Here is a 26,574-nt window from a genome sequence, read left to right as displayed (position 1 = left end):
GTTTTAGAGCATAAATTGTCTCGATTTTGATGACATTCTTTTAGAAGGCTGTCGTGTATTCGAGCAAGTCCCATACGCTAAGAACAATATCCAAGTCATGTTAGTTGACGAGTTTCAAGTGGGTTTCTTCGTCCGATTAAGTGAACATGCTCATGTTTTAAGGATACAAACACTGTCCAATACCAATTGATGACTCTAATGGCGCACACCGGCTACGTTAGCATTGTCGGTGATCCAGACCAGAGTAGTACGTATTCAGTCAAACTTTTGGATATCCTTTTGAAATGCTTTTAGTTTACGGTTGGAGAGCGGCTGAAATTGGCAACCTCTCCCGTATGAGAAGAGGTAAATAGTTACTTATAAGCGTGATGACGATTTAAGAATTTCTAGATTTCAAGGACACGACTGAAATTTTCCTTGAACAGAATTACCGTTCCTCAGGCGCAATAGTCAAAGCTGCAATGACAGTTATGTCTCAAGGTTAGAGTCGTTCAACTTCTTTTCGTAATCAGGTCTGATGAGTCTATAGACAAAAGCAGACCACAAAAGTCACTCCAAACGGACCATCCTGATGGATCACCTGTCACACTCAAAAGATTCGAAGATGGTGAAGATGAAGCTTATTGGATCGCCAAAGAAATCAAGAGAATGATCGCTCATTCAGGTAACAAATTACGGTTTGAAGATTTCGTCATCTTGCGTAAGTTGCTGTAGTTAATGAAGTTAACATTAACTCAAATTACAACAAGTTCGTTTTAACGCTCTCTCACGTACCGTTGAATCAGAATTGAACAAAATGAGAATCCCAGTTAGAGTCCTCGCAGGCACAAAATTCTTTGATCGTGCTGAAATCAAGGATATAATGTCATATTTAGCACTTCTAGTAAATCCTAGTCATTCACCAGCACTCAGACGGGCGATTAATACACCAAAGCGTGGTATGGGACCAAAAAGTGTTGATGAAGTTATAAATATAGGTGAAAAAGCTGGGGTCCCACCGTTTACTATGCTTCATGATGGTCTTGTCAAAGACGAGAAAGTGAAAGGATGGAAAACGAGCTGGAAAAAGCTTGCTAGCTTCGTCGATCCTTTAAATGAAGCACGGGAATCTCTTTACAAAGGTAAAGGCTTGTCTCAGATAGTTGACGGGCTCATAAATGATATACAATACAAGGAGCATCTTGGAACATCTTGCAAGAACAAAAGCGAATTTGAATCTCGTGTAGAGAATTTAAAGGAATTACTGTCTTTTGCTGCTACTATTGATAGAGATTTTGAGGATGGTACACTCTTCAAAGAAGATGAGGAGTTTGATTCTGTTAAGGATCAAAATTATGCTAGAATTGGTAAATTCATGGAAATCTCTTCTTTAGATGTTAGTTTTAACACTGAGAATGATATCAATGAGGCTTTGGTGGGTTTTTTTTTTGACTTGTTTTTTGACTGACATCTATGGTAGGGAAAAGTTACTATTTCAACCATTCACAGTGCTAAAGGTCTCGAATGGCCTGTTGTTTTCTTGCCAGCCGTCGAATCAGGTATTATACCGTTCTACAAATCTGAGACAGACGAACAAGAGAGGGAAGAAAGGTACGCGATGAGATTGTAAAAAATGTCAACTAATTACAATTCAAGACGTTTGTTATATGTCGGTATGACACGTGCCAAAGCGACGCTCAATATAACACATGCTGAGAATCGTATGGTGGCAGGTATGGTTCTATACTCTAAGCTGATTGCAAAATTGACAAGAGTTATCAGGATCCATGAAGTATAGAGCTGTTTCAGATTTCTTGCGTAATGTATTAAACTTCGACGTAAGTATGTCATTAATAAAAAAAAGGCCTTTACTAAGACAAATACTAGTGTTTCCAAGATGAAGCTATGCTCATTGATAAAGGCTTACGAGAGCAGATATTCTCCATCCTCGGTTTGGAGAATGTCGATGAAAAGGAGCTTGCAGAAGCTATACAGGAATAGTTAGTTTACCCTTATAACCTAAAATACCTTATTGAACTACGTTAGTAATAAAATGTTCAAGTATGACCCAAAAGATTTTAGGAGGTATGTGTTTACATAGTCTCAAAATTGTTATCTAACAAAAGCACGTATAGTGGTGGCTATACGTCAACCTCCGTAAGGGATTATAGAACCAAATATCGCTCCGAAGAGCGTCTTAATCCATCATTCGAAGTTAAAAACGCAGGCATGGTATTACCTAGTCTTAACAAAGTATCGAAGTCATCTACAGGTTTCACTGCTGGTTACAAGAACAAGCCGTTTGTTGCGCCAAGACCAGCCAACCCACAGGTTAAAGCGGAAGTCGCAACTTCAAGTAATGTATTAAATAGCTACTCAAGTGACTCAACGGGTATGTCCAAAGCGTCAGACAGCAAACGAACAGCAAATCTTCAGACGTTTCAAGATGATGCTAATTCTTGGAAAGATAGCCTCAAGGTTCTTCTTCCAGTCTCTTCAGATAATGAAAGTGATGTCAAACCAGTCAAGAAGAAAAAGAAAAACTCATGAGATAATATATTTATTATAGTATGATTGAAGCTTTATTTGATAAATCTATTTATTCTTGTCATTCTCCTCCTCTTCCTCTTCATCATCTGATCTCTCGTCTGCTAGATGGTTGTATAGGAGTGCTCTAATGAGAATTCTCCAGATAAGGAAGTACCAGAAAAGATTAAGAAGCTGTAATGCAAGTATTGGTAAGAAAATCTGGTATTTCATCCAGTCTACCATCCAAACACCGTCTGGTGTCCACCAACGCCTAGCTTCTGATGGAATAAGGTCAAATTCGTACCAAACGGACCAAAGGATTCTGAGGTTGAGCCAATGACGCATGTAACTTATCTCAATTAGTATGAAAAAGTGATCAAATAGTTAGATACTCACGACCAAACCAGTATGAAGAATCCGAAGATGAAGTTACCCACCCAGTGGCCTGGTCTGACATAATTGAAACACTTTGCGAGCTATATAGAACGTCAAGTAAGATCACTTTTTCTTTTATAATAACTTACAGCTAGGAAGATATCTGAAACATCCATTGTCACAAAAATTGCATTTCCAATCATGCTGAGGTTGATAAGGTAACTCCAAAGGACAAGCCAGAGAGTTACAATATGCTTGAGTGTAGAATTTAGAAAAAGAAGATAGTTGTTATGTGATACTCACATGCATAATAAGTTCGTTGAAATCCTTACGAGGTTTCTCCAAACCGAGGATAAGAACCAACATTTGTTGAAGCCAATAGGAAGTTTGAAGGAGGTAGTAAAGTTTAATATGTGGCTTCATATCCCAATGTGGGTAACCTAACCAGAAATGTTCAGTTTTATACCACCAAGTTGGCTCTTGATACATGACCCAAATACCAATTGCGCCTGAGAATGAGAAATAAATGAATGTGTAAGCTTGTTCTAAGAATCTGAGAACTTTAGCTTCTTTTCTGACACCAAGTTTGTAAGCTAATGGGCGAAGAAGGTAGATAGTGATGAATTGTCTCGTAAATGAGAATACTACGACATAGAAGAGTACGAATAGGATGTCCTAGAACTTTTGTCAACTCTTGTTATGAAAGATTGCATATTCACGCACTTTGTAAGACTTGGCGTAACGTACTGTGCCTTCTGGATCCTCTGGGTGTCTAGGTACAGGGTTGGAGAGTAATAGAAGAGGTTCAAATGGGTTGAAAGCGCCTGGTGTGAATTTACGCCAATTGAAGTAGGCTATGACGGTTATTACTATCATTTTGAAGGAGGTGACTGTGTGTGTTGTTAGACTATACAATGGAGCCTCTTCTAACTATCTTACTAGGGTGTACCATCCATTTCATCGTTAATAAGTCGATAATGAATCCTCTAGACTCATCCGAGACTGGCTTCTTAGAGCGCGTCGGCCGGCTAATATAGTTGCTTAGATAGTGTGTTAGGATATGTGAACTAGTTCACCCACGCCGCTTTGCTAGTTTGCTCTACTGAATGGCCGGAAGCAGGTATTTCGCTAATAAGCGTCAATTATGACTATTTGCTAATTAGAAAACTCTACCTTATATCTGTTATAGCATTTGATATTGAACTGGAGGACCTTTGCCTCGTGCGTACTTTCGGTTCCGTCATGATAGCTCAATATCAAGAGAGAAGACATGCACAGTTCGCTCGGATAATTTTTAAGTAGAAAGCAGACGCGTAATATACATTTATCGTTTCATGATATATTTATCGTGTTCGTAGAGATGTGATACTTTCCTCAGACTCTTCATTGTCTTGTATGTTGTCTGCTTGAGCGACCTGAGCGTTATCAGAAGCTATATACGGTGAATACGCCATGCTTACATTTCTCAAGACATTCTTTTTTGATGATTCCTGCATTTCTCCGCCAATGATCAGCTCATCTAGTATCTGTAGAGTCTTAGTGTTGTCCGCATGAGTTGATAACACTAACAGAATAGGCTTTCTGGAAGTTGAATATGCTAATAAACGATAAGGGTATGTTGTATAGTATTCCTCAAGACTTACAGGTCTAATTCACAAACCTGTCCGTATAATTAGCGCATTATCAACCAATAAACTGAATACTAACGTTTCCAAAGTATCTATCGAGTACTTCTACATATCTGTGTATAACTTCTAAGGCTATAAGTTCATTCTCGCCTTGTGAAATGCCGCAGACGAAGAATAATGATGCGTATCTACGGTATACAACCTTTGAATCTAATACAAGGTTAGTATAGTTAAATCATACGCTATTATATACCTTTGTATTCTAAAAAGTTACACATTCTCGTTCTTCTCGATAAAACTAACTGAGTAACATCCTTGATTATCTTTGCCTTTACTTTAGGTTGAGTGGCCATGAACCACTTTGCTAGCCTTACTTTCCCTTGACGGGATACCAGTAGCACCTTTCTCTTTATTAGATTATTCTATATACAGTTTATTAGCCTACGTAATTCATCATGGTTGAGAACAAACGATCATCAGAGACAAATGCTAGATAGTTAATCTCTAATGAGATCAATACGTAAGCTCTCAGATGAAGCACGCAGTGGCATACGGAGCGCCTACATCATTACCTCGGTACAGCAGCTCACCAGGGAGTTGTTAGATAACGCGATAGAAGCAGACTCTACACAAATACAGGTTCTTATCTCCTTAGATGACTGGTCTATTAAACTAACCGATAATGGTATTGGAATACAGAAAGATAGTCTCGCAGAGCTTGGAAGAAGTCATATGAGCTCAAAGAAGGGCTCCAAAGGCGAAACCTTAGCCAGCATTTCCCAGCTAGCATCACTTAAGATCACTACACGACATGCAAGCTCATTATCGACTCACACGCTTATCGCCAGAGCCGGTCACTCTGTGTACTTCGGGTTAAGCTTAGATGGCAACCGCTCGAGTAGAGGGACAGTAGTAACAGTAACAGACATATTTGCCAATATACCTGTGCGTCGCAAATCGCTCAACAAAGCCAGGGAAATACATGGTATCAAGTCAGACATGCAGTCTCTCGCTCTGGTGCATCCCGAAATCGCCTTTGAGTTGCGCAACTCACAGCAAATACTTATACAACTTCCTCCGGTGCGTCTTCACTTTCTATATCTTCTTAACTGACGTCAAGAAGTCGCACGATACTGTATCACGGTTCCGCGAGATATTCGGCTATGCTCTCGCAGAACACGTCGAGGAGATCAACTACCATGGATCAGATCACGTTGTTGATGGATTCATGAGTCTCGAATGTGCTCATAGTCGTGCCTATCAGTACATATTCGTCAACAGCCATCTGATCGTCGCTGGAGACCTCCACAGCGTGGTGAGCACAACATTTGCAGAGTCTTCATTCGGTGTCATGGCAAATGAGCCAGCTTCGATGGAATCAAGTGGGTGCCACATTAAATATAATATCAAGTTGACACTCAGTAGATGCCTCCAGGAGACATGCTCAACGTTATCCTGTCTTCTTACTTCACATTCACATCCCTTCTAGTATTCTAGAGAGTACATATGATCGACATCACAGGATGTTTTACATTGATGTGAGTAGATTTCACGAAGATGGTATGTACTAATGAGAAAAAGAACCAAGCATCGCTTTCAAATACCTTGAAGCAACTCGTGATTGACTTTCTCGTCAAGTACAGCTTTATTTCACCAGTGGCGGAGTCATATACTAGCGCTTCCAACCCAAGACACTCACAAGCAACAACGCTTTCCAAGAGTGTTACTGCGAATAAGAGGGCGGTCAGTGATTCAGCTGTAAGCACACAACAGAGTGTTCGGTCAGTTACGAGTGTGAGTATTAATTTCTTTGAATGTAAATTCTAACATCACTTAGCCTCAACCTTCGAGGGATACAAAAAAAGCCAAGAATGAAAATGCATCGAGAACATCTCAACAAAGACGTACAATTGACGTACATGGTATAAACTCCACACGAACGTCCAAATCCGACTGGCTCACCAATGTGCTCAACAAGTGGAATAACCCCACATATAGGCTTCTCAAGAGTACGACAGCCACCAGTGTAGATTCGTCAGAGAGCCGACGAGAATCGTTCAAATTGACAAAAGCAGATATAGAGAATGCCAGGGTGGTCGGACAAGTAGACGACAAGTTCATAATGGCGGTCGTCACGACAAAGAATGCACTCGTTGCATTCGACCAGCATGCTGTCGATGAACGTATCCGCGTTGAAAGATATTTAGAAGCGCTCATACGACGAGATGATATCGTCCTTGTCGATCCACCTATTGGAACACTCTTGACGTATGAGGAAATGCGCACTCTGGGCACCAATGTTGAAACAGTCGAGCAATGGGGTTTCCTAATTGACATAGATATCAAGCCATCGCAAGAACATTATGGACAGGTATTCGTGAAGACGCTCCCTGGAGTCATGCATGATAGACTTATCCGCGAGCCGAAACTCGTTCAGGATATTATCCAGGAGGCTGTCGCGAGGGGCATGAATGAGTCGACGACGCTGAATTGGCATGTTATGGTAGGGCTATGTCCACCGACTCTACTATCATTAGTAAATTCCAAAGCATGTCGGAGTGAGTTATTTCAAATTTCGCTACTTTTTGACTAACTATGCAGATTCTATTAAATTTGGTGATACTTTATCAATGCGAGATTGTGAGATGCTTCTACAGTCATTGTCACATACGAAAAATCCCTACCAATGTGCACATGGAAGGTAAGTCTGCCAATTTAGCCATTGAAATAACTGATGCGTTATTTAGACCAACGGTAAACCCACTAATCAGACTATGATAGATTTTAATATGCAAATTATATGTATTACATTATGCAGTTGCTGCGAAAGCTGTGTTCCATTTCTCAAGCATGGCAGCTTGGTCAGCCTCGTCCTCCTCCTGTCGTTGTTTACGATATGCGGACAAGTCCCAGTCTTCTCCTTCGTCTTCAGATTCATCTTCGAACCATTCGGCGTTGAATGTGAAGAGATCTCTACCGGACATACCAACTTGACGACCAGCTGCGTTAGTTGCTTCCTTAACTTTCTTGACAGCTTCATGCTCTGCTTCCTTCTTGTCAACACGATCTTTCTTCCATTTTGCGAAGCTCTCCGCAGTGACTGGTGTGAGGTTTGAACCGAGCTTATGTCTCTCAGTTTCCAAGAAGGCCTCTATCGTGATCTCCTTCTTGTTCTTACCCTCCTCAGCCTCACGCTTCTTTTGTGATTTCAAAACGAAACCTTGTGGAAGTGCGTGTCTGTAATGACACTGCTTGCCAGCTTTCTGGTCCTCATTTGGACAAGACCAGAACCAACCATATTTACTATCCTCGATAGCTTGGATAAAGAATTTACAGACGATATCGGTCGTCGATTTTGGATTACCGTGCTTAGAAAGAACAACCTCGCGAAGTTTGTCGTCGTCCCATTTATCCATAGTATCTTGTTGTTGCTGCTCTTGGTCTCTGGCGTCTGAGTAGATGTCCTTCTTCTCGACCTTTGGTTTACCGTCTGAGTGTAAGAATTTACATTTCTTTCCCTTTTCACAGAAACCAGCCTTGAAGTATTGACAGACGATAGTCTTTGGATCAACGCCAAATGGAATCTTATAGGATTAGAGGGTGGTTGACTATATAGCAAAAACTCACTCTCTGTGGCGGTTGTGAACCAGCTAAGAGTTTAGCCTCTTCTGCAGCCTTCTTCTCAGCTTCTCTTCTTTGTTGGGTCTCTATTTGCCTTTGACGCTCCTTATCAGTTGCGTCCTTTGATTTACCCTGCTGTGCTTGCTCTTGAGTAATTCTCTGCACTTCACGCTGTCCTTTACCACCCCTGGGTTTGTTAGAAGGCCTTTCTTAGTTCTAAAAAAGTTCTCACTTTTTGTTCTTCATACCGAAAGTCTTTATTTCGTTAGTAAATCGCTTAAACTGCCTATTAAAAACCCACATTGTCTACTTTTGGCTTGGCTTTCGACTTCTCATTCTTTTGTTGCTTCTTCTTGTTGTCTGCCTTTGCTTTGTCCGGCATTCTACTTTATTACTATTTCTATATACTCTCTATAACGCTCACTCACGTCGACGTCACTAATCAAGAAGTCAATTTTTATGTGCACCACTAGTAATACATCATTTAAAATATATAGAAAAATATCTACACCCTTATTCATTGTTTACTCCATTGTTTTATTCTAGCCGCAACCCCAGGGAATTTTTCTTCACTTTCGTCTTCCTTAAAGTACATCGTCTTCGGACGACTCTTCGCTAATACGATTGGTTTTGGTGATATAGCAGGTCCTGTTTTCTTCTCTTTCGCAGTCGCTTCCAAGTTCTCAAACTTGCTTACTACATTCCCAATCGATGTTGAACGCTGATGCTGCTTCACCTGAAGACTATGTCTTCTTGGTAATGTTGCGCCCTTCTTACTCACGCTATCGACAAGCGGACTTGCGGATGTCGAAGTTCTGACCTTTCGTTCTGGTTCTGGCTCTGTTGGTGAGATATCTATGAGTTTTTCCGCTATATCCTACGTCAGTTGGGTGTCATAAATAATCTGCATCACTCACGCTCAGGACTCTGCTCATGAATTTGAATAGTAGGCGCATCTGGCTGAACAGGCGACGATGGTTCTGAGATATCTATAAGCTTATCCGACTTCTTTTCAGCGGCAGGTGTATCAGGTGGGGACACATCAATCAGATTACCGACTTTGAGTCCAATTGGTTTACTAGGTTTATCTGGTTTACTGGTTTGATTGTCTATGATCTCTTCCTGCTTATTGGAGTCATAACTTTCAGCATCATCCTGTATAACTGGAGAAGGAAGTTTCTCGGACTGCAGCTTGGAGCGCTCCTCGTCCTTTTCGACCAACAATTGCAAATTAGATTTAGCAGTTTGTCCACTTTGGTGTCTATTGTTTTGCACATTTTGCTGCTTAATTTGATGTCCATTTGACTGCACACTTGGCTGTACACTTGGTTGTACACTTGGTTGTACACTTGACTGTCTACTTGGCTTTTCATTTTGCGAAGCTTTGCTTTCCTCTTGCTTATCATTTTGCTTTTCAGTTTTATCTTCTTCCTGGTTACTCGTGAGGGGATAGCTCAGCTCATCCTTGAGTGATTGGAGATTACTTAGAGGATCAGTCGTCTGTTGAGTGTATTGTCTACCAACTGAATACTCAATATCTTCCGGTTCGTCATCGGAAGAAGGTGGTGATTGTTCCTTGCTTGGAGGTACGTCCATATTATCCATCAAATTAACACCATTGCTGGTATTCTCCTGGCCTATCATGGCCACATCTTTCGGTACACGAAGATGACGAGGGAGGATCTCCTCAATTACAAGCCCATCAGGGCTTTCTTCCTGTGGATCAGTCGTACTCTTCACATCCACATCTATTAAGATGTCTTTCTTTGAGCGGTTCTCAAATTGATCACCAAAGGCGTCCAAATCTGGAAAGCGTGCTGCAACATTTTTGAATTCTGGGTCAACTGGGTGGTTCTTCGGCAAATCTTTGAGATGGTTAGGCAAGGATTTCGACATTTTTGGTTGGAGAAGTTGTTTAGACGACACCTCTTTGATTTCCCAAGGGTCGTCTGTCTTCTCTCTATGTGGCTGCTGTATAGATGATCCCGTTTTGAGTTTTATAGGTCTACCTCTCCGTTGAGGTGTTACGTCAGAAGGAGAAAGGAAATGGCTTGGTTTGGTGTGTATAGCTTCCTGCTTGGCTGGGACCTTCGAAGGACTCTTAGTTGGACTCTGAAGAGGTCTTCCTGTCTTGATAGGCATAGGTGATGGTTGCTTGACGGGTTTTGAAGGTGGTGGCTGACTGTGTTAGAACTAAAGAAGGGAGATTCAATACTTACTTTGAATTCATGCATTGTTCCACGCATTTGATGTACTCTCTTGAGAATTTCAACTGCAGATGGACGCTGACTGGATTGCTCGCGGAGCATGGATGCTATGATGAATGTTAGACAATCACAAAGAGCATTATAAAACCCACAAATAAGTGTGTTCAGAGATGACGAATAGAGGGGATAATTTGGTATGGTATACTGTACGTTGAGGATAGCGAGTGGACCATTCTGCTCGAATGGAGTGGTATAATAGCAGAGTTTGTATAATAGAACACCGAGTGCCCAAACGTCAGCTTTTTCGTCTATAATTCTACACTGGTATGGGTCAACCATTTCGGGTGCTCTATATTGAATTGTCGTGTGTTTGTTAAGGTCAGCTTCGAGAGCTTTTATTTCATCCAAATTTGAGGGTTTATAGTTTGGTTTTAGGTGAGTAGCTGAACCGAAATCGCATAGTTTAAAAGACTTTGGACCTGACTGGAGTATGTTCTCTATCTTAAGATCTCTATGGAGAATTGACAAGGAGTGCATATGAGCGACTGCGTCTGTAACAGCGACGAAGATATCCAATATCTGAGATTCTGTCAGACGCGTCTTCAGGTGTCTGTTCATTAGGTCAATCAGTGCACCGCCTAGGGATGTTAGGTTTGGTGTATCGGTAGTGTATACGAACCTGAGCAATATTCCATTAGAATGAAGACTTCATGTCCACCCTGGGGTAACTTATAGGCTGCTGCGTCTATGAGATTGACGATGTTCGATGAATTCGAAAGCAATTTCATAATTTCAACTTCATTTCCAACTAATTTGAGATCATCTAGGTTATCAACAGCTATTCTCTTCAGTACATGCTTGTATGTGTTGTTTATTGGCGTGCTAGATGTACAGATGTAGACGTGTGCGTAACCGCCTATATATCGAGAGATGAGCAGAGATAGCGAGCAGAGAATACTAACCGGATGTGAGGAATCTATCTATGTAGACGTTATGTATCCCTACTTTTATTTTGGTCGACTTAGAGAGAATAGAAGGCGGCATAGATGATGGTTATAGTACAACAAGAGATAAGAGATAATTAGTCTAAAATCTGGAAGGTATTTCTCTCTAGCTGATGTCTGTCAGACGGCGGATGTTCTGTGTACTGTTCTACACACCTCGTTCTCCAATTCGTACTTTATAGACTGTACGCTGTCTGGGCTGACTAGTATATGCTGGAGATCTAAATCCTGGACAATAAACTTTGATTTATCGTTCAAATTGAGTATAATCTGCTTGACAGCTGGATCACTGCTGCTGTTAGGAGATATATAGAATAAAAATAAACGGACCAGCTAATTAAAACGCCTGTATATTTAATAACCCCTTACATTCTCTACTAGACTCACCTTTACTAGCTTTAACCATCACGATGAAGAACAAAAGCAATAAATCTGCGAGTTCTGCAGATAACTCGAGCGATTGGAGATCTAAAGATAAATCTTCAATCGACGACCAAATTATTAGTTTATATAGGAGTTCGCAGCCTTCTCAGCAAATTATCAACAAACGTTTAGAACTCATAGCGAGATTGTCAAACATCATATCTACAAAATATGGCAGCAACTACTCCGTAGAATCTTTCGGGAGCACCTGCTATCAAGTCTCCTCCTCTTCTTCCGATCTAGACCTCGTCATCATTGATAAAGACAGGCCGCATGGTTTTGATCCCTCAGTAGACGTCTATCAGCTCCCATCAGCTTATAATCCAAATAACTTAGCAAAAACACTCTCTTCTAACAATTTGAAGAGCGTCCAACCCATATTTGCTGCTGTTCCAATCGTCAAATTCACCGACCCTGTTACAAACTTACAATGTGATTTAAACGCTAACAATTTAGTTAGTTCACATTCTATTATAGCAATCTACTAACAATGTTCTAGTTCGGTATACGCAATTCCCTTCTCATCAAATCCTACCTTGATTTGAGCCCTATTGCTAGACCATTAGTATTAGCAATAAAGCATTGGGCTAAATTACGCGGTTTGAATGACAGCGCTGGTCAATACGGTCCTACAACTCTCTCATCTTACACCCTCATCCTCATGGTCATCTCTTTCTTACAGTTCATCGGTCACTTACCAAACTTACAAGACGCTGACCAGATAAAAGCCGCTCGGTTACCTGAGCATAGATTATGGGTCCGTCCACCTGTGAAAAGGAGAGATTCAAAGAGAGATCAACAGAAGCCCCCGGTTGAGACAACCACCACACAAGGTGCGCAGGCCGCTCCAGCGATAATTCCCCATCCACCAGATGTCAGAGTATCTTTTGATACCACTTTCGTCAAAAGACCGCTCGGTAACTTCATCCCAACTAACCTCTCACTTTCAACTGCGTTAGCGGGCTTCTTTTACTTCTATTCGAACGAACCAAGTAACTCATTGAATGAATTTTGGGGTATAGATGAACCATTTAATTATGAAACCTCAATCATCTCAATGAAATATGGCGGTATCATACCTAGAGATGACCTTTTTGTCGATATCTACAATAGGAACTTAGACGGTAATATCAATTTAACAACGACATCGGTAAATGTCCAGAAGAACACGACTACGGTGTCTGCTCAACAGCCTCTCCAATGGCGTGAACAGCTCCTGGTTACCCAGGATCCTTTCATCACAACACGGAATACATCTACAAATGTAAGACCTCAAACCTCGAGGCATATAATTGAAGAATTCCAAAATGGCCATAAGGCGATATCTTCTGGGAAGTGTTATGACGATATCTGCAAAAAACGCACAACACCCTTTGAAGGTGAACCAGGACCTGGTTCGTTTCGCAAGGCTCAGAGAAAGGTTACAAATAGACGGAGAAAAGGCAATGGAAAGGGTGAAAAATCAGCAAAATCTACAGCTACGGAAACCAATAAAAAGAGTACCAGTGATAGCCAAAAATCAACCAATAAAGACAAAAGTTCGTCGGAATCTTCAAAACCTGAAGAGAAGGCTGTGAAAGAAGTGAAACGTAAGAGGAAATCACGGAAACCAGCTAATAAATCGACTACTGTCGTTATTCCAAAGAATAACCAAGCAAGTACAGCACAGCCGTGAAGAATCTGCTTGTTTGGAAACTATTTAAGCTATTTATTCTGCATTGTATCATTAAATCGAGTTATAAACAGCCTTGATATCTGCATAACATTCTTCTTACCTTAATGTCATCATCGATCGATAGGAACAATCCACCACCACAGCTGAAGAGGCTGAGACTCTCTGTGGGTGATCCTTCTACTATGGTATTCTACTAACAACCAATAGAGAGCTTGCGATAGATGTAAGCCTCCGTTTAATCTATGATCTAACTAATTCGGCGAATAGGCAGAAAGAGGAAAGTAAAGGTAAATGATAGACAGCGGTGTTTAAGTAATATCTCACACTCTACAGTGCGATGAAGGACATCCCTGTCAATCCTGTATCGCTGCGAGATCTGAATGCACTTTCGTCGCAGAACCACAGAAACCGCTGAAAGCAAAGTGAGTAGTCAGTAGCTAGATATATCATCAATTTACATCTCACTAGGAAGAATATCGCTGAACTAGAAGCCAGAATGACGGCATTAGAAAAGGTTTTAGAATCGATTCCACCCTCGATATCACAGGCAGCGCTCTCTAAATTAGACTACGCACTCACCACAGAGAGCAGCTTCGGTCTTCCTGGCAGCTCCAGGAAACGCTCTGTCGATGACTTCACGAAGTCACAAGACAAGCACGCATTCGAATCAGATGCAGTTGATGCTACAAACTTAGTGGACAAATTAGCTTCATTGTCTATATCCCCTTCTTACCTTTACCTTGACCACGAGGGTAATCCAGCTTGGGCAGGCTCAACTTCCGGTCTACCCCTTATTGATATGCTAAATAACCGCTCTGGTTCAGGCACAAGTAGCGTACCATCTGCTTCCGAACACGGTGAATCTCCTGGAGAGGAACCAGGCGATTTCAACCAGGAGACCTACTTTCCGGGAAGGAAAGCTACGCAAGTCGGGCTGGAGCCTATAATTGTTTGGTCACGTGTTACCTCACTCATTCCAGTCGACCTCATGAATACTCTCATCAGAACATATGTAAGTATAATCAAAAGTGAGACAAGTTTAATCTAACAGTTTGAAGATGGCAACAACACATTTGCTGTGGCCATTTCTGCATATACCCACATTTTTAAAGGTGAGTGCACTCTATAATCGTGTAAGTGACTTATTTCCGTAGGATTACGCAACTCCAAGTTCATGGGGTGAACCTGGTTTCGCATCTCTCGTAGTAGCAATATGTACAATAGCATCTAGACATGTTGACGATCCTCGAGCTCGCAGTGACCCGAATGATCCAGCTTCTAGTGGGAAGCACTACTTTACTCTTTTCTCACAATTGCGCGATTTTCCACATAACGAGAGTGGAAATGTCTACTACATCCAAGCGACATTCCTTGCAGCCGTATATGTGAGTTTTTAGGTACGAATGATCTTGGCTAACAAATAGCAGCTCATCGGTGGTGGAAAATTAGCAAAGGCATTCGCGCTCCTCGCTGAGAGTATCACTCTCTCCATTGACTCTGGTCTACATAGATCACTCGACCATTATGACCTCACTGACAAGATATGGTCTGAAATTCGCAAGAGAACATTCTGGTCGATATTCTGCTGGGATAAGCAGGCTGCTGCTGCATTCGGCAGGCCTCCTATGATTAGACTCCGTGATTGCGATCTCGAGGAACCGTTGGATGTCGACGATCAGTATTTGTCCGACGAAACAACATCACAGCCAGCTAACCAACCGTCGAGGATCAGACCGTTTATACACATGATTCGCTTGCATGTCGTACTTGAGCGCGTTCTCGATGGTTGTAATCTGCCAGCCGTTTTCCCATCTAGCTCATTCTTAACAAAGGCTGCTGCAATCGGACAAGACAGGGCACTTGAGAGCGCTGAGGAGCTACTCCAGGAATGGCGAAATCAGTTACCGGAAGATCTGAAATACACGCAGGCTACGATCGCGAGTAAAGATGCATACCGGCTGACACAATCTGAGCGCCTCCATTGCCTCGAACAACTCACAAGTATGCTCGTATATAGACATAAATTCTCAACGGCTGCGATCGCCTCTGAGAAGCTCTCTGAGATCCAGATAGAGGACCAGGATGGTATTGTCAACAGAAGTCGTCAGCAATATCAGCATATAGCCCAACAAACTGCGTTGACTATAATCGCTGCCCACTCGCATATTTCGAGGAGAGGACTCTTGACGCATTATGGCGTGCATGTTATCCACCAGCTTACGCAAGCTGGACGCACACTCGTTGCTGTCGTCCTCCAATCGCGGAAGAATAAAGAGAAATCCTCAATGTCGGTGTCTTTAGAGGGTCTGAGGGTTGCGGTCGGACTGCTGAGGCAATTTGCGATACGTTATGGCTGCGGGACGAGGAGTTCAGACGTGTTGGTTGAATTTTGCAGAGGTGAGTATGCATAGATTTTGAAATAACCCAGTTGACCATTTGATTAGTTTGCCAAATCCCGGTAGAAGATGAAGCACATATTCCCTCGATTGGACAAGCGTGGCTCAGGCCGGTTCCTCTGAAATCCGAAACTGCGGCACGCAAGCGCAAAGACTCGAAGAGTCCAACTAATGGCGGATTATTCATGCCACTTCCGATGCAATTGAATGAAAGTGAGGGCTCAAATGCGAACATCAACGAGAACTTTATCCAGAATGCAACGAACGCCTCACCAGAGAGCGGAATACTAGGAGGAAGCAACAATAACGCAGACTCAGCAGCTGACATACTCGAACTGCTCAATCAGGGCAAGTTCGACGTCGATGCTCTCCTCGATAGTACGAGTCAAGCGGGAAGAGTGCTCGATGTCCACGATTTCGGGTTGCTTGCACCGCCCGAAGCCTCAACGTTTATGTCATTTGCACCAGATTTCAATAATTTGTAAATTATGAAAAATATTTTTAGATTTATATTCGAGATCGTCTGTTGATCCATACAATCGATGAGATGAATATCAGCGAGGCTAATAATGACAGCTTAAAGGGTAAAACGCCAAAGAAGGGCATTTTAAAGTCACCGCCACCGCCATCGAATAGATTTCCCTTCATTTCACCGATTGGAGACTTGTTCGAGAAGCTGAGCACAAAATCAACAGAAGAGCAGCAAGAACCCCGAGGAGAGTCTAGCCAGACGAGTCAATCCACCGATGGCACCTTTTGGGGCGGTTTCAAGAGGTTGCTCGCTGATGGACCATCTGAAGCACTCGATACGGCTAAAACGTTGCCGAATATCCTCCAGCAGCAATCATCCGCACATAACTCTCCACCGGCTTCTCACTCTGAACCTTCTTTCAAGCGTGTGGCGTTTCACCTTCCTGCTATGACGGTCACTTATCCAATCCACGCCAGCCTTCCACCAAAGGACTCCCAAGAACACAGGCAGCAGGTCGAGAATGCATACAGGGAACAGCTTGCAGCCAGAGTCGGTGGACAGGGGCATGCCTACTGGACAAATGACAACGCGAGAGCTTTGATTGAGCTTTACAGGGATAGTTGCAGGATGCGGGAAGAGTCACCCCGAATGGAGCTCGTAGAACAGCTGCGCACGTCAGCTTCAATGCGCAGTACCCGCTCCCTTGATCTTTCTGGTCTCCATTTGAGCAGAGAGGCGGTTGAGCCATTGGCTGATGTACTCTCCGTCGATTGGGGCCTCCAGAGACTTATTTTGGAAGACGCAGGCCTCACAGATGACAGCATGAAGCCAATTCTGCATGCACTCCTTATTTCTGGATCGCTACCTTGGTTGAGCCTGGCAAACAACAAAAGCGTCAAGGAGAAAGGATGGAAGTACCTCTCTGTCTTCATACGCAGAGCCCATCATCTTGCGTATGTTGACCTTTCGGAGAATGTTATCGACAAGAAGAGTGCAGAGTGCATCATGGCCGCACTTGCAAGACAGAATCTGCGTCATGATGATCAAAATGTACCTAGAGAAGCTCAAGAAACTGAAAATCATCATGTATCATCTGAAAGTCCTCTTATCCCGTCACCCGCTCTCTTGCGCTCGACACACAGAGAGAGCAGCCTCAGTACCATCAGACTGGAAGGCTGCACATTCAAGTCTGGCGCCCTTGAGGCTATCGCGCAAGGACTCAAGAACTCTGCTCTGATGCACCTTTCTTTAAGACGCAACAAGATATCCCCAAATGGCGTAGTCTCTATCGCCTTGATGTTGAAAGATTATGCTGATGCGCCCGTTAATACGACTGATCCATTCTCGCGGTCATCAAACGTGCCAACACGCGGCTTGCTCTCATCTTTCAAGTCCCAGCAGACCGGAGCCGAAGATGATGCTCCTGTTGTCTCCAGTCCATCTGGCAGTGTGACAACCCGCAAGATACCAGCAACAACGATAGCACCTAACGGCGATATCCCTCAGGAACAGTTCAGCTCACCCCGTCTGGAAGACTCCCAGGATAGGCTTGACCTTGGTAGCCATCATCTCCTCAGACACGACATTGGCAGTGGGCTTATTACACTCGATTTGAAAGGCAATGACATACGCGTAAGTCTACCATATAGTTTTGGATCTGACTGACAAGTTGAAGTCGGGTGTTAACTACATAGCTACCGTCTTGAAAAGGAATAAGACACTCAAAGTATTGAACTTGAGTGAGAATAGGATAGATTATCATGGCTTGCTCTCATTATCTGAGGCATTGAAACATAATCACACTCTCGAGACATTAGATTTGAGCAAGAACCCTTGCTGTGGTCCTGAATCAGATGGTGTAAGTAGTGCCAACTATTTGTTCATTCACTCACGCGAAATAGATAACATCGTTGAGGACGTCCTTCACCGTCAATTCGAACATGAAGCGGTTGTTTTTGGCAGACACACAGATGCAATCTGAGGGTGCAATTGCGCTGGCTGAGTTCCTCCCAGAAGCAAGGACGCTCTTGCATATCGTGAGTGCTCTTTCTGCAACATTAGAATTGTTTCTGATTTTATTCTAGGACTTGACGGAAAATGATCTGACGATGTCCGGCTTACTTGCCCTTTCTGTCGCCGTGAAAATGAATGAGTCACTTCGCTGTCTCGACATTAGCATACCAATTAATGATCCAGAGATGGCTCGTCTGAGTCAAGATATACTCCAGTCATGTATCCGCAATACCGAAGCTGCTCAAGAGAAGTCTGGCAAAGGCAAGAGCCTCTTCGGACCAATTGAGCGCTCACTGCTAGCTAAGAAACTACAAGAAGCGGAAGTACAACAGACAACGGCTGCCGTTGTTGCCGCGGCGGAGAGCCCTGAAGGTATGGCTCGCGCTAGTGTCTGGAATAGGACGCCGTCGGAGGTACTTCTCACATCGCAAGAAATCACCAAGAGCTTCACAGGGGTGTTTGCGAAAGGTGACAGAGATGGCATACATTCTTATATCGACGCTAGGCAGTTTGAAGTCCAAGCACTCAAGGATCGCTTAATGGAATTGATAGCCGAGGGTATGGTCGACACTGAGGATGAGATGAAACTCGCTTTGAGTCTTAACGATGATCTGGAAGATTTACTTATCAAGATAGACAACAACAAAAAGCGAACAACGATACGCAGTCGGAGTGTGAGTATAAACGAAGATGAGATGTCAAATCCACACTTCCAGATAATGGGTTCTGATGATTCTGATGCTGAGTCAATCCCACTCGAGACCACGCGGCCACAATTAGCAATATCGACAGATGTGAAAAGTGACAATGAAGAGGAAACACCGAAACCAAGTGAGGATCTCAAAAGTCCTACTTCTGATCTCAGTCGTAGCCAATTGTTTGAAGAAGGTGAAATTTTCCGTAAGGGTACGGCTTTACTCGATGAATCACGCATTGATGGCGAGGAAGACGGCGAGGCTCTCAGGAAAGAGATTCTCGAGACTGAACTCCCAAATCCACCACCTAAATCACCTACAACGCCATAAAGGATCTCTTGAAAGAAAAATAGTCAAATATACCAATTATAGTCTTTTCTTGCTCAAGTAGTTTGAAAGGCGCACTTTAATATTTACCGCCCTGTATATTCTGCATAAGTATTTACATTAATATATTTCATAAATGCCTGGAAATTTACGATACGACAATGAGTGAGTAGAATGTGGCCCACCTTTCTACTAAAAAGTGTGTTATAAAATACATACTAATAATGAGACTTGGAGGTTATATTTACACTTTTCTGTAATCATTATCAAGTGTTTCATTTATATTTCCCTCTTGATTCTCACACCACCCACAGAAGTTAAAATTTTACTGGTATATACAAAACAACTTAAGAAAATGCAGCTAAAAAATAGAATCTTTCCAAGATCCAATACTAATATAATCGAAGTTCTTAAATACATTTTGTAAACCTTACTCTATTAAATAAATCACATTTATGCTTTCTACTAAAACGAAATGAGTTTATACACATATCTGTTATATGAAAATCCACATCTACAATATCTTTAAAAATACTATTACCGCCAAGTCATTTAATGTGATTTTCATCGATTTAGACGACCCGTAAGACGATATAATGAAAATTTGCAAATAGGCTTTTATTTCATGATACCCTATATTTAGGTTAACCCACCAAGGACACAGTCGTGAAACCAAATATGTACAAGGCTTTACGGGTAATTGTGCAAAATACAAGGGTGTATTCAAACATGTTCCAATTTAATGTTTATTATTTAAATAATATGTTCATGTATTTATATATGTATTATAGCATAAATGTTCATTCCATGTATATATTTCTCATTTATTGAATATGTACATTTTATATGGACTAATGGCCATCGGAAGTGCAAGCTATTAGAATGGTTCCAGGGGACGTAGAAATTGAATTGATACCAATTGTATTGATTGGGATACTGTCTTGTGTCCAGTGTTCTTTTGATTTAAGGTGCCTTAATAAAAGAGAGGATGCTTAGGTCAAACCTCTTAGGCAGAAACTGTAATATTCCATTTCCATTTATGGATTGAAAAGATTATTTTTTTTTTTTTCAAAAAGAGGGAGATGTATGGTTACAATGCGAGGAGCAAGAGTTTCTGCAAAATGCGAAACCAGTGGTATTAGATGTTTTCAGTACAAAAAAGGGATGCTATTGTTACCGACTGTATTTGTCTGGCTCTTTGTGATGTGAAAAATTGTGCAAATGTGAGAAGTAGTAAGTTAATGAAAGAAACAAGTCGAAGATGTATCAAGATAAAAATTAATCGAATAAACAGTCCAGAATTTTAGGGTTTTCTCCATTGTATATTGCTCTCTTTTTCTCATATTGTTCTCTGATAATGATGATGATGAAATATAAGTGTCTTATTAAGACGATACAGTCTAACTGTATTCATCAATACTGATTCATGTATGAGGATTCAAATGGTGCATCGGAGTAGCTGGAAGTGTTCCTTGACCGCTTGATGTCTCAAACAATGAAAAATCGATTTTTTTGAGATGGGACGCCCTTTGATATTACCACCTAGCTAATGCTGCAATATCACAGCTTCGGTGGTCTAGATGGTTATGATTTCGGTCTCATAAGTTATGAGTCCCTTCTAGGGATGCAATCCGAAGGCCCGTGGTTCGAGTCCGCGCCGAAGCATTAATTTTTGCCTTTCCTTTTTGCGCCCGGAGGCGATCTTTACTTTGTCTACTTTATAGTTTTTGATTTACACTGCGTGCTGTATTGTGACTTAGTATTGATGACTTTTTAAGTAGTGATCTGGAAGTGTTCTGCGTACAAGTGAGTATTGGCATAGCGAGCAATGGCAACGAAAACGAAGAAGGGGTTCATGAAGTGATATACATAAAAGCTTAATTAAAAAGACACACCAATGTCGCGTTGTATTGCTTTGGAACAGCGTAGTGACAACAACGAGAACAGAAAAGGTAGGAGAGTATAATAAATAAGCAATAAACTAGATGTTAATAAAGAGTAATTAATAAAATATAATAATTTGTCGATAAATTGGAATTTTTAATTTTAAGTAAATTTGAATTTTATCATCAAGTTGAAGGAATCGATTGACGCTTGTTGGAAGACTTTCAAGACCCGAAAATGGTTCAACAAAGAAGCAGACCTATTGCACGCAACGTTGGTCGTCTCACCCGCACTCAACTCTACACCAAGCGTGGTCTCTTCAAGGGTCAAAAGAAGGCTGCTGCTCCAGCAAAGGAAGCCACTGAGGAGTTCAAGACCAAGAAGGTTGGTGGTGCTAAGAACGGTGGTGAGCGTAAGGTCCCAACCGTCAAGGCTAGAGCTTTCTACCCAGCCGAGGATGTCGCTATCCCAAAGAACTCACGTAAGACTCAACGCCCAACCAAGTTGCGTGAATCTATCACCCCAGGTACCGTCCTCATCTTGCTCGCTGGTCGCTTCAGAGGCAAGAGAGTCGTCTTCCTCAAGCAACTCGACTCTGGTCTCCTCCTCGTTACCGGTCCATTCAAGGTCAACGGTGTACCACTCCGTCGTGTCAACCAAGCCTACGTTATTGCTACTTCAACCAAGATCAACGTCGGTGCTGTTGACGTGAGTTTTTTAGCGTACGAAAATTTTAGCCTAACCGTATTTTCAGTCATCAAAGGTAAACGACGCTTTCTTCGCAAAGGCTGCCGTCAAGAACGCTTCCAAGGAAGAGGCATTCTTCGGTGACAAGGCCGAGAAGAAGGAGTACCCAGCTGAGAAAGCCCAAGAGCAAAAGAACGTTGACAAGGCGATCCTCGCTGAGATCAAGAAGGTTGACGGTCTTACCAAGTACCTCAACGCTTCATTCGGTCTCTCACGTGGTGAATTCCCACACGAAGTCAGTCCTAGTTTATTTTCTCGATTTTGCTAACGAACTTCAGCTCAAATTCTAAGCGTGTATTGACGAATACAGACTTATTTAGATAAAATGCATTTTTATAAGCCTGTTTTACTTTTTAAAATTGATTGTCGTCTGCTAATTTTAATTCGTCTGCCTTTTGTTATTTTTTCCTAGTCTCCTTCCCTGATTGTATCTATGAGTATCGAGAGAGCAGATGAGCAGATGGAAATTCTAGAGGACAACAACCCAGAATCAATAGTTTATGGTAGAGTACATTAGCTAGACTATATTATATTCTAATTTATTATGCAGACTCATCGTCACCTCAATCAACGAGCACATCCTCCTTAACTTGGATAAGCTGGTTTTGTTCTTTGCGTGGGTATCCTGCAATTTATACGCTCTCATTCTCACATACAAAAAGCTGGCCACGAATACTTTGCCGAGGTTTCTGAGGACTTTATCGAAGACGAGTTCAACTTGACTGGATTAGCTGGTATAGTAGGATTCTATAAGGTGAATTTTACCTTTCAATAGAGAATATCATCTCATACCTCTTCAGGAAGCATTAGAAATGATACTGGATGTCGAACCAGGTGGGTGGTTTATACACTTCCTTGTCCAACAACTAAGCATGTCCAGAAGAATCTTTAAAGATCCCAGATGTCTCTATCGTCGAACATAGCGCTGAAATGCTCTATGGATTGATACATGCACGCTATATCCTCACCAGAATTGGTTTACAGCAGATGGTAGGTTTTTTTGTTGTCGTTCTTACAATACAATAACACACATATAGGTCGAGAAATACGAAAATGGTCACTTTGGGTTCTGTCCGCGCTTTTGTTGCCAATCCTGCCCAGTTGTACCATGTGGACGGTCAGATACACCTGGGGTAGACACTGTGAAACTCTACTGTCCAAATTGTATGGATATCTACGTACCACCAAGCTCGAGATTCCAGGGTGTCGACGGTTCCTTCTTTGGAACGACATTCCCTCATCTTTTATTCCACACTTTCAAGGATTTACAACCATCAATTGTCTTATCGGAAAATGAAAACGGTGTTGATTACAAAGCAGTCGTTGGATCACAGTATAAACCAGCAGCTACAAAGATATATACTCCAAAGATTTACGGTTTTAAAATTTCAGAGAAGTCAAGGTCTGGTCCTCGTATGCAATGGTTAAGAATGAGACCAAATACAGTAGAAGAGTTGAACTCAGTTGATAACAAAGGTAATATTAAGAATAGCGATTTGAAGAAATCTTCAGATCGTAAATCATCCAACAAATCCAAACAACAGGGTAAATTATTCGATGAAGATGACGATGATGAGGAAATACACAGTGAATCTGAAGAAGAGGAGGACAAACCTAAACCTCAACCAATACATCCATAATAATAATAATAAGATAATATTTTTTTTGCATAATTTTCTCTATAATAATGTTGTAAAACCCCTACATTTTAACTCTTTTTATTGCAATGGAATATCCCTAACGAAACTCAAAACACCGAGCGAATATCTGGTCATATCAAATATTCTTTGACATTCGCTACGTTGAGCTTTTGATAAAATCGCTAACTTCTCCCTTAATAACTTATCTGATGCTAAAATATCAGCGTGTACTCTCAACATTAATCCAAGGTTTGCTTGGATTGTGTCGAAATCTTTTTGTTGTCGTAATCTATCTGTTAATGCTACTATAAATAAACTTAAATCTGAAGGTAAAAGTGATCTAACGTCTGAATCGTTATTTGCTGGTGAAATTCTATGTAAATACTTGAATAATTTTTCCACTGTTAGGTGTGTTAGCAGTGTATGTATACGATATGCCCACTCACATCTATTTGAATCTTCCGATTGCAATATCTTTGAAAGCTGGGTCTCAATACCAAGTGAACCTTGAGTCAAACGGTGAGTCTCATTCTTTGAATCAACTTCCATATTATTGTTAAGACCGTCAGAGAGTGAGGGTAAGAAAAATGGTGCCTTCTCTGGTGCTTTTGGAGCTTCGATTGGTTTATTACGTTCCTTGATTGTGTCAAGATTCAACAATGTCGTCCAGCGTGAACGAGGCATGGCAGATAATGTAACCAGTCCACTCTCGAGTTGCTCCTTTGTGCTTTCAACAAATGTTGGAAGTATAGGTGCACTCTCCATCAATGCAAGCTCCTCATCTTCAACTTCACCCTGCATTGTTGGCATATTGACTTCAATAACATCGTCAAATTTAATAGGTTTGAGAGCAACTTCCACCAATTGAGTTTTATTAGCCCATAAATAGATACCAACGGAGTCGATATGTGTAGTAGCGAGGAAATCACCAGTTGGTGAGAATGTCAAAGAAGTTGGTATAGTTGCAACTCTAAACGCGTCGACAAGTGATCCAGTTGGGATGTCATATGTTCTAATTATGCAATCAAATGATGATGCAACTAGCCATTTCGAATCTGGTGAGAAAGTAATATCCGATATCTTTTCGGTGAAACCCTTAAATTCTCTGACTAGACGTCTTGATTCGATATCGACCAATCTAATGACATTATCCGAGCAAATTGCAGCCATTATACCGTTGTCTCTCTGTAAAATCAACTGCTGGACACCCGCTGTCAGTTGCATTGAGTCGAGGAGAGCGCCATTATGGAAATCAAAGAAATAGAGGAAACCGTCAGCGGTACTACATACGAGAGTAGTGTTAAGTGCATCAGTGACAATGCTTGATATTTTCAGAGCATCCTTATCTTGGTACTTGTTTTGAATAGTCATTACCCTCCTCTTTATTCCAGATTGCATATTGAATTGATGTACAGTACCCATGTCACTACCGACAAAGCCATAATTACCACATACGCTGACGTTAGCAGATACAGCGATACCGTCATCGAGATGCAGTTTATGAGCGCCAAGTTTCTTATCTTGAACATACCAGGTATAAGCGTCCGAGCTGTCTTCATGACAGGTGAGGACGTCGTCCCAGTCTTTTGACCTCTGGGTGGCGTATGATAACGACGTAATTGGTGGTAATCTCAAAGCAGCGATTGGTAATGCCAATTGAGCAGCTTTTCTAGACAGTGATCCTTGGGATAATTCGAAACTGCGTGAGTCTCTAACAACACTCATGTACCTCAGACTGTTGTCTTTGGATGCACTGAGGATCGTTTTACCATCTTCGCCGTAATAATTGATACGATGAGGTGGTGCAGTGTGACCAGCTCTGAATTTAAGCAATCTTGGTAAGCTACTTGGAGAATCGAATAACCATTGCTAATCGGAGATGTAAGATAGTGCTACACGTAGAAAAAAAACACTAACCTTCAAACTGTTGTCACCACTGGATGAAATTAAAATCGGCTGATTTGGCAAGAACTCAATCTTGGATGGTGGTTCGCTATGTGCGTCTCTTAATACATTCACAAGATTACCACCTTGATTAAGATCCCAGAAGGCGATGAAACCATTGGAAGCAGCAGTCGCCATAATGTGTTCACCGTCCGTTCTGAAACTAATCGAAGTTATTTGAACATTTCCATCCATCCTTACTTTGAATAATTCTGTGTCTGATTTCAAATCGAAGAGAATGGTACGGCCGTTTTCGCAACCAACTGCAACAATGTCGATGGCTGGAGATTGTTGTAAGGTTGTTATTGGACTATCAAAGTTGAATTCCCTGATGAGAGTTCTAGTTCTGATATTCCAGAGCTGCAATTGACCATTTTTGGATGCGACTAACAATTTGTTGAGATAAGTTGATGGATGAAGGAAATCGGTAGCTGTGAAGTTGACACCAAATTCAATCTCGTGGAGTAATTCACTGGACTGTAAATCCCAAACTAATAATGCACTGCCGTCTGATTTGAGTGAGAGTAGTTGACTACCGAAAAGAAGAAGTTTGGATAGTTTGTAAGGAGATTTCAGCTGATCAACTAGTTTACCTCTCTTATATTTATAGATACTATCGTTGCTGCTGCAGTAGATGAAGTTACCATCGTTTACGATAGATTCAATAGGAAACTCGAGATCGTTAGAGATGAACAACAGCCTGAGGCTTATCAAGTCGAACATCATCCAGCTCTTCTCTAAGCAAGTGATAATTTGGCCATTAAATTTATTAGCATCTCTCGTTAATCTCGTAACCAAATTGAATGGTTTTGAGTTAGAAATTTTACCAAGCAGTCTAAACGGCTGGAATATCTTTGGTTTTATTGCCTTATCTACTCTCTGTCGTTTCGTAGTCGGCATATTATCGTCGTAGGAAGCAGAGAGATGAGGGATAAATACTAGCGAATAATAATAATAAAATATTATAATTACAAAAGGAGTATAAAAAATATATTTTAATTTATTGATTCTCCTA

The 26,574-nt window shown here is 41.5% G+C and overlaps 12 protein-coding genes and 1 non-coding gene across 13 annotated transcripts; 7 read left to right on the top strand and 6 right to left on the bottom strand.

Annotated features, from left to right (window-relative positions):
- Positions 1-2,574: 2,574 nt before the first annotated feature.
- WALSEDRAFT_51066 (longevity assurance proteins LAG1/LAC1) lies at positions 2,575-3,844 on the bottom strand (the record flags this gene model as incomplete). Its single annotated transcript, XM_006957795.1, has 6 exons — positions 2,575-2,857; positions 2,905-2,984; positions 3,033-3,137; positions 3,187-3,558; positions 3,607-3,773; positions 3,823-3,844. 6 exons carry the CDS (start codon positions 3,842-3,844, stop codon positions 2,575-2,577), a joined length of 1,029 nt encoding a protein of 342 aa, XP_006957857.1.
- A 332-nt stretch (positions 3,845-4,176) lies between these two features.
- WALSEDRAFT_60149 (Adaptor protein complex sigma subunit) lies at positions 4,177-4,977 on the bottom strand. Its single transcript, XM_006957794.1, has 7 exons — positions 4,957-4,977; positions 4,765-4,912; positions 4,591-4,721; positions 4,527-4,543; positions 4,453-4,480; positions 4,344-4,409; positions 4,177-4,298 (listed from the first exon to the last, which is right to left on the bottom strand). The coding sequence occupies exons 1-7, from the start codon at positions 4,966-4,968 to the stop codon at positions 4,227-4,229; spliced, it is 474 nt and encodes a 157-aa protein (XP_006957856.1). The 5' UTR covers positions 4,969-4,977; the 3' UTR covers positions 4,177-4,226.
- A 36-nt stretch (positions 4,978-5,013) lies between these two features.
- WALSEDRAFT_45169 (hypothetical protein) lies at positions 5,014-7,265 on the top strand. The gene is made up of 6 exons (XM_006957793.1): positions 5,014-5,591; positions 5,635-5,893; positions 5,937-6,049; positions 6,093-6,305; positions 6,349-7,069; positions 7,113-7,265. Exons 1-6 carry the CDS (start codon positions 5,019-5,021, stop codon positions 7,214-7,216), a joined length of 1,983 nt encoding a protein of 660 aa, XP_006957855.1. The 5' UTR covers positions 5,014-5,018; the 3' UTR covers positions 7,217-7,265.
- A 20-nt stretch (positions 7,266-7,285) lies between these two features.
- Positions 7,286-8,515, bottom strand: WALSEDRAFT_37530 (hypothetical protein; the record flags this gene model as incomplete). The annotated part of the gene is made up of 4 exons (XM_006957792.1): positions 7,286-8,095; positions 8,139-8,319; positions 8,365-8,387; positions 8,434-8,515. Coding segments are annotated over 4 exons (1,060 nt in total), but the record flags the coding sequence as incomplete, so codon positions are not given.
- Positions 8,516-8,604: 89 nt separating this feature from the next.
- On the bottom strand, positions 8,605-11,383 carry WALSEDRAFT_68529 (kinase-like protein; the record flags this gene model as incomplete). The annotated part of the gene is made up of 6 exons (XM_006957791.1): positions 8,605-9,002; positions 9,050-10,310; positions 10,352-10,446; positions 10,492-10,977; positions 11,019-11,255; positions 11,302-11,383. The coding sequence occupies 6 exons, from the start codon at positions 11,381-11,383 to the stop codon at positions 8,650-8,652; spliced, it is 2,514 nt and encodes an 837-aa protein (XP_006957853.1). The 3' UTR covers positions 8,605-8,649.
- An 80-nt stretch (positions 11,384-11,463) lies between these two features.
- WALSEDRAFT_17645 (hypothetical protein) lies at positions 11,464-11,631 on the bottom strand (the record flags this gene model as incomplete). Its single annotated transcript, XM_006957681.1, has 1 exon — positions 11,464-11,631. A coding segment is annotated over one exon (168 nt), but the record flags the coding sequence as incomplete, so codon positions are not given.
- Positions 11,632-11,743: 112 nt separating this feature from the next.
- Positions 11,744-13,508, top strand: WALSEDRAFT_60147 (hypothetical protein). Its single transcript, XM_006957790.1, has 2 exons — positions 11,744-12,221; positions 12,266-13,508. The coding sequence occupies exons 1-2, from the start codon at positions 11,754-11,756 to the stop codon at positions 13,439-13,441; spliced, it is 1,644 nt and encodes a 547-aa protein (XP_006957852.1). The 5' UTR covers positions 11,744-11,753; the 3' UTR covers positions 13,442-13,508.
- Positions 13,509-13,592: 84 nt separating this feature from the next.
- Positions 13,593-16,328, top strand: WALSEDRAFT_60146 (hypothetical protein). The gene is made up of 9 exons (XM_006957789.1): positions 13,593-13,605; positions 13,649-13,664; positions 13,709-13,728; positions 13,775-13,863; positions 13,910-14,453; positions 14,500-14,553; positions 14,596-14,826; positions 14,869-15,838; positions 15,886-16,328. Exons 5-9 carry the CDS (start codon positions 13,938-13,940, stop codon positions 16,320-16,322), a joined length of 2,208 nt encoding a protein of 735 aa, XP_006957851.1. The 5' UTR covers positions 13,593-13,605; positions 13,649-13,664; positions 13,709-13,728; positions 13,775-13,863; positions 13,910-13,937; the 3' UTR covers positions 16,323-16,328.
- Positions 16,329-16,384: 56 nt separating this feature from the next.
- On the top strand, positions 16,385-19,451 carry WALSEDRAFT_68526 (RNI-like protein; the record flags this gene model as incomplete). Its single annotated transcript, XM_006957788.1, has 4 exons — positions 16,385-17,941; positions 17,985-18,167; positions 18,211-18,345; positions 18,394-19,451. 4 exons carry the CDS (start codon positions 16,385-16,387, stop codon positions 19,345-19,347), a joined length of 2,829 nt encoding a protein of 942 aa, XP_006957850.1. The 3' UTR covers positions 19,348-19,451.
- A 1,458-nt stretch (positions 19,452-20,909) lies between these two features.
- WALSEDRAFT_t42 lies at positions 20,910-21,009 on the top strand. The gene has a single exon. It is a non-coding gene; the product is annotated as a tRNA-Met (tRNA).
- Positions 21,010-21,440: 431 nt separating this feature from the next.
- WALSEDRAFT_32227 (structural constituent of ribosome) lies at positions 21,441-22,333 on the top strand. Its single transcript, XM_006957787.1, has 3 exons — positions 21,441-21,936; positions 21,983-22,210; positions 22,254-22,333. The coding sequence occupies exons 1-3, from the start codon at positions 21,466-21,468 to the stop codon at positions 22,263-22,265; spliced, it is 711 nt and encodes a 236-aa protein (XP_006957849.1). The 5' UTR covers positions 21,441-21,465; the 3' UTR covers positions 22,266-22,333.
- Positions 22,334-22,396: 63 nt separating this feature from the next.
- On the bottom strand, positions 22,397-26,497 carry WALSEDRAFT_60145 (WD40 repeat-like protein). Its single transcript, XM_006957785.1, has 8 exons — positions 25,533-26,497; positions 24,062-25,484; positions 23,013-24,016; positions 22,859-22,965; positions 22,776-22,809; positions 22,638-22,729; positions 22,526-22,591; positions 22,397-22,478 (listed from the first exon to the last, which is right to left on the bottom strand). Exons 1-3 carry the CDS (start codon positions 26,457-26,459, stop codon positions 23,694-23,696), a joined length of 2,673 nt encoding a protein of 890 aa, XP_006957847.1. The 5' UTR covers positions 26,460-26,497; the 3' UTR covers positions 22,397-22,478; positions 22,526-22,591; positions 22,638-22,729; positions 22,776-22,809; positions 22,859-22,965; positions 23,013-23,693.
- Positions 22,399-26,477, top strand: WALSEDRAFT_37524 (hypothetical protein). Its single transcript, XM_006957786.1, has 8 exons — positions 22,399-22,478; positions 22,526-22,591; positions 22,638-22,729; positions 22,776-22,809; positions 22,856-22,965; positions 23,013-24,016; positions 24,062-25,484; positions 25,533-26,477. The coding sequence occupies exons 1-6, from the start codon at positions 22,409-22,411 to the stop codon at positions 23,613-23,615; spliced, it is 975 nt and encodes a 324-aa protein (XP_006957848.1). The 5' UTR covers positions 22,399-22,408; the 3' UTR covers positions 23,616-24,016; positions 24,062-25,484; positions 25,533-26,477.
- Positions 26,498-26,574: the final 77 nt, after the last annotated feature.

This window comes from Wallemia mellicola (genome assembly GCF_000263375.1).
Source record: "Wallemia mellicola CBS 633.66 unplaced genomic scaffold WALSEscaffold_7, whole genome shotgun sequence".
Classification (NCBI taxonomy): Eukaryota; Fungi; Basidiomycota; class Wallemiomycetes; order Wallemiales; family Wallemiaceae; genus Wallemia; species Wallemia mellicola.
The sequence above is the reverse complement of the archived record's forward strand: the minus strand, read 5'-3'. Positions and strand labels throughout refer to the sequence as shown.

What these genes read in the sequence shown, in the direction of transcription:
- WALSEDRAFT_60149 (XM_006957794.1), bottom strand. An exon ending in TAACTTTTTAGAATACAAAG is followed by an intron (nt 4,722 to 4,764) that starts GTATATAATAGC and finishes ACCTTGTATTAG; the next exon opens with ATTCAAAGGTTGTATACCGT. An exon ending in ACTTCCAGAAAGCCTATTCT is followed by an intron (nt 4,410 to 4,452) that starts GTTAGTGTTATC and finishes AAGACTCTACAG; the next exon opens with ATACTAGATGAGCTGATCAT.
- WALSEDRAFT_45169 (XM_006957793.1), top strand. Translation starts at nt 5,019, where the DNA reads ATGAGATCAATACGTAAGCTCTCAGATGAAGCACGCAGTGGCATACGG. An exon ending in TACTTATACAACTTCCTCCG is followed by an intron (nt 5,592 to 5,634) that starts GTGCGTCTTCAC and finishes GACGTCAAGAAG; the next exon opens with TCGCACGATACTGTATCACG. An exon ending in GCCAGCTTCGATGGAATCAA is followed by an intron (nt 5,894 to 5,936) that starts GTGGGTGCCACA and finishes GACACTCAGTAG; the next exon opens with ATGCCTCCAGGAGACATGCT.
- WALSEDRAFT_60147 (XM_006957790.1), top strand. Translation starts at nt 11,754, where the DNA reads ATGAAGAACAAAAGCAATAAATCTGCGAGTTCTGCAGATAACTCGAGC. An exon ending in ATTTAAACGCTAACAATTTA is followed by an intron (nt 12,222 to 12,265) that starts GTTAGTTCACAT and finishes ACAATGTTCTAG; the next exon opens with TTCGGTATACGCAATTCCCT.
- WALSEDRAFT_60146 (XM_006957789.1), top strand. Translation starts at nt 13,938, where the DNA reads ATGACGGCATTAGAAAAGGTTTTAGAATCGATTCCACCCTCGATATCA. An exon ending in ATACTCTCATCAGAACATAT is followed by an intron (nt 14,454 to 14,499) that starts GTAAGTATAATC and finishes AACAGTTTGAAG; the next exon opens with ATGGCAACAACACATTTGCT. An exon ending in CATTCCTTGCAGCCGTATAT is followed by an intron (nt 14,827 to 14,868) that starts GTGAGTTTTTAG and finishes AACAAATAGCAG; the next exon opens with CTCATCGGTGGTGGAAAATT.
- WALSEDRAFT_32227 (XM_006957787.1), top strand. Translation starts at nt 21,466, where the DNA reads ATGGTTCAACAAAGAAGCAGACCTATTGCACGCAACGTTGGTCGTCTC. An exon ending in TCAACGTCGGTGCTGTTGAC is followed by an intron (nt 21,937 to 21,982) that starts GTGAGTTTTTTA and finishes CCGTATTTTCAG; the next exon opens with TCATCAAAGGTAAACGACGC.
- WALSEDRAFT_37524 (XM_006957786.1), top strand. Translation starts at nt 22,409, where the DNA reads ATGAGTATCGAGAGAGCAGATGAGCAGATGGAAATTCTAGAGGACAAC. An exon ending in AAGCTGGTTTTGTTCTTTGC is followed by an intron (nt 22,592 to 22,637) that starts GTGGGTATCCTG and finishes ACATACAAAAAG; the next exon opens with CTGGCCACGAATACTTTGCC. An exon ending in GTATAGTAGGATTCTATAAG is followed by an intron (nt 22,730 to 22,775) that starts GTGAATTTTACC and finishes ATACCTCTTCAG; the next exon opens with GAAGCATTAGAAATGATACT.
- WALSEDRAFT_60145 (XM_006957785.1), bottom strand. Translation starts at nt 26,459, where the DNA reads ATGCCGACTACGAAACGACAGAGAGTAGATAAGGCAATAAAACCAAAG. An exon ending in GTGGTGACAACAGTTTGAAG is followed by an intron (nt 25,485 to 25,532) that starts GTTAGTGTTTTT and finishes ATCTCCGATTAG; the next exon opens with CAATGGTTATTCGATTCTCC. An exon ending in ATCGGAAGATTCAAATAGAT is followed by an intron (nt 24,017 to 24,061) that starts GTGAGTGGGCAT and finishes CACACCTAACAG; the next exon opens with TGGAAAAATTATTCAAGTAT.